At 39.3% G+C, this 9,747-nt stretch overlaps 1 protein-coding gene across 1 annotated transcript; it reads right to left on the bottom strand.

Moving 5' to 3' along the window:
• Positions 1 to 520: 520 nt before the first annotated feature.
• Positions 521 to 1,108, bottom strand: LOC137286880 (acetylcholine receptor subunit delta-like). The gene has a single exon (XM_067818894.1). The coding sequence runs from the start codon at positions 1,106 to 1,108 to the stop codon at positions 521 to 523; it is 588 nt and encodes a 195-aa protein (XP_067674995.1).
• Positions 1,109 to 9,747: the final 8,639 nt, after the last annotated feature.

The raw sequence follows: 9,747 nt of genomic DNA, 5'->3' as shown, positions 1-9,747 counted from the left end.
TTAATTACGTCGGCTTAACAACTTGTTTTGATCTTGCCAACCCGACCAGAAATTACGATTCACATGCAAAAAGAGACAGACCCGAAAGGATGGGAACACAATCGGTGCTCTTGGAGATGTTTTACCCCGACCTCTATAAAAAGAAATCTTATTAATGTGAAAGTCACATAATACGTTGTCTTCTTTCTAAGCAGAATTTTTTGTTACATATATCAAACACTATAAGCATATAAAATTAATCCTCCTTCACCATTTCCATTGTATCTTTATATAACTAAAATACAAAATCGTGTTCTAAGTTTGAAATGCATTGACATATAAATCTATTCATATAATTTTCCTTCATCCACCTGACGAAGGAGCAAGAAATAGCCTTGAAACGTCGTGTTAAAAGAATTAAAGAAGTTGTCATCCATAATAGTGTCTTGTATTAATTTTCCTTGCCGTTTTAAATGAAGGGTCAGTCGAGACATCAGGACCGTCAGCTTAGTCATTCTGAAAAGACAGTTGACACTATAGGCTAATATTTGCACCCCTTCATCCCGTCAGCATCCCATGTTAGACCACCACTGAACACAAAGAAGCATGCAAAACAGGTGCTGCTAAATTCAGTTTCAATATCCTCCCACTTTGGCTTCGTCTGCTTTTTATCCTCCAAATTGCTGCCACCAATATCAACGTTATGTAATGTCATCTTACACATTCTTACGATCCATTTTTGAGGTGGCTTCTCTTTCATTTTGAGGAGTATGATGTTGACAACGACGATGACGACACTGATGAAGTTGGCCAGGCACACATAGAGGCTAAAGAGGCGGACAGTGAGGGAGTTCTCGGGCAGGGAGACCCTAATGATGGACAGAAACAGCTGGAAGCTGAACAGGATAGACACGGCCATGCTGGTCTTCTCTCCACTCTGTGAAGGCAGGAGGAATACGAAACTGTTGAGGAAGTGGAGAAGGACCACGGGAAACAGGATGGTGAAGACGTAGAACAGAGGACGTTTCTTCAAGTTGATGGTTATAAAGAATCGTCTTTTCCTAGGGAGTGATTCCGTGATTCTTTCTGTGGAGATTTCAAACTCACTGTTCCCTTCCAAATCTTTCATATGTATGTCTGGTTCACTTGAGATATGTATTCGATTGCATTCACCAAACCATCCACCAATTTCAATTTCACACGTCTTGGTATCGAAGGGAAACTTGTTAATGTTTATGGGACACTTTGTTTCTACTGCTCCCGTCAGGAGCCATTGGATATTTCCCTGACAGCTGACCTCCAGAGAACTTCTTTTATGCAGTAGATCTAGTCCCTTGACACTATTTGCAATGATCTCTTCAGGCCACAAGAATACTTTCCTCTGAGCTCAGCGAAGCATTCCAAACAACACGATGGTCATACCACAAGAAGATCATCCACATACTGCTGTTGTGAAACTGCTTTTTATCATCCAGTTCTTGAACAGAAAACAACCGTGCTTTAAAGCTTATGTTAAAAACATTGCTTGGCTTGTGATGGACTTTGTAGCCTTTTAAGAAGACGCCAGTGACTTCACCATCAGACATTAAACATGTGCTCCATGCGGCAACATGCAGTATGCATGTCAAAATAATAACGTTCCTGACGCTCATCATATTCTCAGGCGTATGCTCAAGCCCACGAGTTTCTACTGAATGACAGGTTTCCTGGTTCTGAGTTATTTGTAAGATATCATGTTTTGTTTGTGTCTGTTGAGATGACGTTCCGTTTAATAACATTATTGTGCTTGGTTTATGTTTGCCAATCTAAGGCATCATTCAAGTAGGTACCGTAAATACTATATCCATAGTATTATTGAAACAGGAGAGACGGATCGGTAAGACTATACAAGAGCTTCACAATCCATCAAAACGTTCAATAATCTTTCACGTGTCCTTGACATGATGCATCGTGGATGCATCAACACAGGAAGTATCTATCGGTGGTCTTTACAGACACCTTTACCTTTACAAGCTAGATCAAACTACTTATTGGACAGACACATGACATTTGTATTACTCTCTGGAGAAAGATCATGCCGGACTGTACCTCATATATACGTAAACATTAAATCCTCTAGGTTCAGTTTAATTTCATAGTTCAGTACCATTCTGCAGTTGGAAGATAAATATCAAACCAAGCCGGTTTTCCCACAATAGACAAGTGACAAAACCCTTTCCACACTGATAGGAATCTCTGCCCAAAGCAGAGTCGATTGTACAGTTGTATCTATATTATAAATACATACACTAGAAGTGTTTCTGTAACATAGAAGTTATTGATGTGGAAGAAAACATCCATGTTATGAAAAGAGCAATGAGAGGAAATATGCACTCCCGTCGCTTTATGACATAAGAACAATGTGAGGTATATACCCAAAACATTTATGGTACCAACTTTCAAACTCAGTCGTGAGTAACCTATCTTGTTTCTTAGAAATTTGCCTAGTAAAATAACATTGGTCGCTTATTGAGGCAAGAGTAAGTGAATGAGGAATTGTGCTTCTAGCAATATTCAATAATAGCAATACTCATACAATAGCAATGATTGAGGGCTGTTGTACTGTGACCGTGTTTAATTATTAGTGGATGTGGTGACCTGTGAAATATGAGAGTTATCTCCACTTCTATCTTATGCAAACAAAACGGGTGTTAAAAAATGATTGAGCACAATATATTGTTCTCGATATCTACTCACCCAAGCATCCAAGGTACCACACACGGGGTGTGTGTTTGGTTTTTTTTTTGTTTTTTGTTGTTTTTTTTTTGGGGGGGGGGGGGTTCTGGGGTTTTTTGTGTGTGCGTGTTTGTATTTTTGGCTTTTTTGGAGTTTTTTTTGAAGTTTTGTTTGTAGAGCTATTTGTCAGATTTACCGTTATAAGGTCAGTCACCATTGTATGAGCACCATATTGGATTATCTTTTACCTTCTATCCTTTGCACCATATTCCATACTAACTTAATCTTTAGCAAGTGAGTAACATCGGCAGTTTGTCAGTCATATGGTGACTATGAGAGCCATATAATTATATAAATACTCATTACAACTGCAATATCACAACATTAAGATGATAGACAACAACTTAGGGTGGGGCACCAAACTTGGGACCAAGGAGATTTTCAAGCTGAGAGTCATTATTAAACAGTTCTGTAGAGTCCCTCGTTTTGTTTCGTTTAAGGAGAATTCCTACTCATTTAGTGTTTAAATTGATATAAATTATGAACCATGTTGGGTGATGGTGGATGGTACTATTGTTTTTCATTGCATCTAGTATCTTCACAATCTACATTAAACCATGGGTTCAGTATATGTGGACTTGTAGACTAATTTGGTACACACTCATCAACTGTTCAATTTTGGAAGTTCGATGGTGACCATTCGATTAATGTCAGCAGATTAACAGGAAACCTGGAGGTTCTGGAAACGCTACACTTGTTCGTGTTTTCACAGAATGAAAGTAAACTTAAAGAATACCTGATCGAGACCCGTGACAATCAGGGTTAGAATTGGTTGTCAGTAACCCACGCTTGCTGTGAAAAGCGACTGTCGGGATTTGGTGGTCAAGCTCGCTGAGATGGCTGACACATGTCATCGTATCTCAGCTGCATAATTCAATGTTCATGCTGTCGATCACTGGATTGTGTAGTTTAAACCTGATTACTATAAAACCGCCACCTTGTATCTGTAATATTCAGCGGCAATAAACAACAAACGTTCAAGCTTGCAAATCGAAGTCCCTCACATGCATTAGGCGCCTCGGTGCTTACAGAACATATATAAATTAATTTGGCTTGTAGCCAAATCAATGAATGTGTTAGCACACTGGTAACTGGTAACCAGGCGACCAACATTCTGCAGGTTTTGCCAATGTTTTCGTTAACAAAGTCACCTAAACTCTGAAGTCAAGATTTGCTTGCCACTTGCCATGACCTATGGCGGGAGGACTGTTGTGGCCTCAAGCAACAAAGACTGCGAGTAGTTGCTATAGGGTTGGGCAGGTCATGCCAGCGCCATTTTGTCTTTACTGCCCAATGTAATCTGTTTCTTTACAACATAAGGACTGATTGTTCTCTGAAAATTGCGTTAAATATGGTATGCATCGATTAAGCATGCAGGGCACGTGTACTGTTACACGTACAATCTGGATTTTGAAAAAAAAATAATAGTATTTGGTATATTTGCTAAGACCTCAACTGCAGGTTTAACATTGTTAGGTAAATATAGTGCACAGCGATAATCAGAAATGAGATCCGGATGTTCTTGTTATACAAATATATTGGAAATGTTAGCAAACTATTAGAGTCCAGTTTTTTGCAATCAATCCCATCTAGCAGTTTAATATTTCATAAGCGTCTGAGACAAGCACTGAGTCAGTCAATCTGCCATTATACCATTATGCAGTTCATTTGATTTATTCATTTCTTAAATGCATTCATATGACAAGACTATTTATGGTTTACGTATAAAGTGCTCACGAAGGAGAGGGCCTTCAGCAGCGCATGTTTCAAAGTGACAGTGAATGTAGTAAAATTCATGTTTGTATGTGAAAGTTTAGATTGTACATCGCATCGACAACATAGCTAGAGCATCGATCAACGTACGATTCCATGCCATGTCAACCAAGACAGCGAGCTTCACCACCCGATCCCGTTAGTCGTCTCTTACGACAAGCATAGGGTACTGAAGGTCGATTCTAATCCGGATTTTCACGGGTATCAATATGTACAGACTGCTTGAGTGAGACTTAAAACCTTTAAGGGTCTTGAATTACTCAATCTGCTCTCATGCACAGAACCCATGGTTTGGTCCTCATGCCTCACAATCCGATCATAGTTCATGCGCCTGGTCCAGACTCGATTATTTAAAGAACGCCGGAACTGGAAATTTCAGTTCCAATGAATTAGCAACCTTAGGTGAGTCTGCATTTATTCAATAGGATCGAAACATTTCCAAATCACAGCCAAATTACCTCAAGTTCGGAAGGTAGAAATGGTACCGCTTACACCCATCGTAGCCAGTTTGGTATCTAAATTTAGAGAGTGAGTGAGTGAGTTTTACGTCGCATACAGCAATATTCCAGCTATATGGCGGCCGCCTGTAAGTAGTCGACTCTAGACCAAACAATCAAGTGACCAGCAACATGAGCATCGATCTGCGCAAATGGAAACCGGTGACATGTGTCAAGGAAGTGATCGAGTTTGACCACCCGATCCCGTTAGTCGCCCTTTACGACAGGCATAGTCGCCTTTTGTTGCAACCATGGGTTGACACGCCGAAGACCCTGTTCCATTCCCTACATGTGTACAATGTGTGGAACCCATTTCTGGTGCTCTACATTTAGCTACTGGTACGTTATACCCTTTGATTATAATATACTCTTTTCTAAAGTATTAAGACACCCCCTCACTCATGTGCACTGACATCTTTTTGTATGATTAATTGTTGTATATAACAAAGTCTGTGAGAGACTAGTTACCTTACTATTCTGTGATGGCAAATGAGTGAAAGAGTTTATTTGTATCCCGTTTTAAAAATATACCAGCAATGTCACGGAATTTGACATCAGAAATGGACTGTAAATCGCGCGTGCGTGCGTGCGTGCGTGCGTGTCTGTATGTGTGTCTGTATGTGAGTCTGTGTGTCTGTGCGTCTGTCTGTGTGTGGGGGCGGGGGGAGAAAGGGGGTTGCACGCTGCAAACGTGATCATTATTCACTGTGACTGTGATCACATTATTCTTAGGTCTTCAGTAACCCATGCTTGTTGTGAAAAGTGGTCATTGTATTCCCATTACGAAGACTGGCTCGATTGTCTGGAACGTTCATGTAAAACGAAATTGAGTGCGGCGCTAAACTTAACTCAAGCACTAATCCTTTCAGTAATGTTATCAACCCGTTCAGCAGGAAGGTTGGTTGGTTTGTTGTTCAACACTTCACTCAGGAATATTCCAACCATTCCAGTAACGCCTAACAGTTGATGCTTTTGTTCACCGAGAGTGAAGTAATCTTATTAATCCATGTGAACTAATCCTGTACTCCTAATGTTTAGACAATACAAAATATATATATTTAAGGTCCTAAATGGTTTACCATGGTTTACATGTACAGTGCACCCAGCTCAATAATGTTATTGTACAGAAAGTTAAAACATATGACATGTGTTTAATGTCATCTCCATGGAAACAAACAATCATGAGTTTTAAATACACTGACGAACCCAAAGACATGTCAGTTGTTTCAAAGGCATTTAGAATTTGGTGGAATCAAACTCAATATACTTTGTGTCATGTCATTCACAAGAAACCCCAGGACTGACACATACGTCTGAGAATATGATGAATACAAGGAACGTTATTATTTTGACATGCATACTGCATTTTGCCCCGTGGAGCACATGTTCAGTATCTGACGGAGAAGTCATTGACGCCATCTTAATAGGCTACGAAGTCCATCACAAACCAAGCAATGTCGTTAAAGTTACCTTCACAACAGGACTGGCATCTGTGCAAGAATTGGACAATAAAAAGCAGTTTCTCAGCAACAGTATGTGGATGATCTTCTCATGGTATGACCCTCGTGTTGTTTGGAATGCTTCGTTGAGCTCGGAGAAACGTATTCTCGAACAAATTCTGGAAACCTGACTATGGCAAATAGTATCAAAAGAGAAGAGCTAGGGTTAGGGTTAGTACTGAAAAATGGAGGTTCTCTGGTGGTTTCGATGACTTTTTACGGGAATAATAGAAACAAAGTGTCCTATAAACATTTACAAGTGTCCCTTCGATACCCAGACTTGTGAAATTGAAGTCGGTGGCTGGTTTGGTGAATACAATCGAATACATATCTCAAGTGAACCATACATTTGTATGAAAGAATTTGAAGAGAATAGTGAGTTTCAAATCTCAACGGAAAGAATCAACGAAACAATCCGTAATACAAAAACGAGATTCATTATATCCATGAATTTGAAGAGACGTTCCCTGTTCTACATCTTCACCGCCCTGCTTCCCGTTGTCCTCCATATCCTCAACAACTTCGTCTTCCTATGTCTTCACAAAGTGGAGAGAAGACCAGCATGGCCGTGTCTATCCTGCTCAGCTTCCAGCTGTTTCTGTTCATCATCAGGGATTCTCTGCCCGAGAACTCCCTGACTGTCAGCCTCTTCAGTCTCTATGTGTCTCTGGCCAACTAACAACATCCTCCTCAAAATGAAAGAGAAGCCACCACTGAAAAGAATCGTAAGAGTTTGTAAGAAGGAGTTACTGAAAGTTGATATAGCAACAATGTGGAGGATGAAGAACAGACGAAGCCAAAGGAGGATATCGAAACTGAACTTAACAGGACACGTTTCCATGCTTCTTTGTTTTCAGTGGTAGTTTGACAGCGGAGATTCTCGGGATGCTGACGAGATAGACACACATTTATGAGTGAGTGAGTGAGTTAATATTTAACGTCACATCGGCAATATCTCAGCCATATTATGACGAGAACATTTAACAAAGAAAAGGATTATATGTATATTATAAAATCTGTCGGCGAAGGACAGTAAAACAACTAGAATATCACAATTTAAATTAAAACTAGCGTGGAAAGATAAAACTAATATCACTATTCGGACAATACAACATAAAATCCGGCTATAGATTGCCAACAACTGAAGGTAGATCACCATACTAGGGACAATGGGGACTTACAGTACGTTTGCTACCTGCATGGACCCTAGTTGGATTTACATCATCCCCTCAGCTGTTAGCAATTTAGTCCTATCTAGCCAAATATTAAAAATACACATATACTACGATTAAAACAGTGGAAGTTTAAACGTACAGGAAATGTGTAGGGACTTACGTAACCTCTCAGGAGGACAATAATTTTACGGTACTTCAACCCCCTTTGAGGGTACAGCCACTAACAATTCAAGTTACTGATCTAAACTACGATGAATTAAAATGCAGCTTTCTACAGAACATAATAATCAAAATTCAGTAATGAAATCAATTTCTTTTAAAAAGTCAAGAATTAAATGAGAACTTACGGTGTTAAAAAGGTCCTTAATTGTTTTTACATTGAAATATTTGTCCCTTATGATGGAGAATTCAACACAGTCAAGCAGGATATGCTTGACCGTCGTTCTCTCATCACAAGGGATGCAAAACGGAGGATCCTCACCTTTCAATAGGTATGAATGAGTATATCTAGTATGGCCAATACGACATCGTCTTAACATAAACTCTTCAAATCTGGACTGACAACCCAAGAGGATATCACCAATATACGGTTTTACTTCATGCAATTTATTTATACCTACTTGGGTGTCCCACTTCTTCTGCATCAGGTCACGGATGTAGGTTCTAATGCTTGCTTTGTAATCAGAGTATGGAAGAAGAAGTGGTGTCACAGATTTGTTGAGTGCTGCTTTTGCAGCAAGATCAGCCATTACATTCCCAGAAATACCTACATCACTGGGTAACCAACAAAAGACGATGTCGTATTGGCCAGTAGCAAGATTATTATACAGTTCAATAATTTCAATTAAAAGTGGATGTTTACAAGAAATATTTTTGATAGCCTGAAGGCAAGAAAGAGAGTCGGAATATATTACATATTGTTTACGTTTAGGGTGTCTCTGAATATATTTAAGAGCTGTTAGTATGGCATTAGCTTCTGCTGTAAAAATAGAAATATTGTCTGGTAATCTAGAAGATATTGTTCTGGATCCAATGACAGTGGCACAAGCAACTGCGCCACCGTCCTTGGACCCATCTGTAAATAAGGATTTATAACTGTTATATGTATGTTTTATTGATTATATTCTTGTTTATACTGTAATTCATTGGTTTCTGATTTTTTAAATGTAGTTAATGTTAAGTCAACCTGTGGCCTAACCAGCTGCCAAGGGGGAGAGGAAAGAAGACGGGAGGGAGCTATATTGTCCAGCTCAATACCAGCAGCAGCAATAAACGGCTTTATTCTGAGCCCAAGAGGTGGAACAAGAGAAGACTTTTTGCTATACAAATCCTCATAAAGAGGATTGAAGACACAGTTATATGCAGGGTTAGATTCGTTAGAGTATAGTTTGATATATTGTAGAGATAACTTGATACGGCGTTGTGCAAGAGATGGTTCATCGGCCTCAACATAAAGACTGTCAACAGGTGAGGTTCTGAAGGACCCAAGACAAAGTCTTAAACCTAGGTGATGTACAGGATCAAGAAGTTTAAGATTGCTTTTGCAGGCTCCACCATATACGATGGAGCCGTAATCAAGTTTAGATCGCACCAGTGATCTATATAAGTGAAGGAGGGTACTTTGATCCCCTCCCCACTTTGAATTTGAAACAACCTTTAATAAATCGAGTGCCTTCAGGCATTTGGCTTTAAGGGATTTAATATGCGGCAAAAAGGTCAAATGTGAGTCGAAAATAAGTCCCAAGAACTTGGCCTCCTTGACCACATCGATAGGAGTACCACTGAGATATAGTTCTGGGTCTTTATGGGGTTTGTATTGACGACAGAAGTGTATACAATTGGCTTTTGATTTAGAAAATTTGAAGCCGTTTTCAAGACACCATTTATCTATATTGTTTAAACAAAGCTGCAGTTACCGTTCAATAGTATGCATATTTTTACCACGACAAGAAATATTAAAATCATCCACAAATAAAGATCCATCTATTAAATCGTTTAAACCTTTAGATAGACTCTTGATCTTGATGCTAAAAAGAGTGACTGACAAAA

Source organism: Haliotis asinina, chromosome 6, assembly GCF_037392515.1.
Source record: "Haliotis asinina isolate JCU_RB_2024 chromosome 6, JCU_Hal_asi_v2, whole genome shotgun sequence".
NCBI classification, from domain to species: Eukaryota; Metazoa; Mollusca; class Gastropoda; order Lepetellida; family Haliotidae; genus Haliotis; species Haliotis asinina.
This window is presented reverse-complemented; position numbering and strand designations above follow the sequence as displayed.

Bases quoted from the DNA above. Each gene is read 5' to 3' on its own strand.
- LOC137286880 (XM_067818894.1), bottom strand. From the start codon at position 1,108: ATGAAAGATTTGGAAGGGAACAGTGAGTTTGAAATCTCCACAGAAAGA.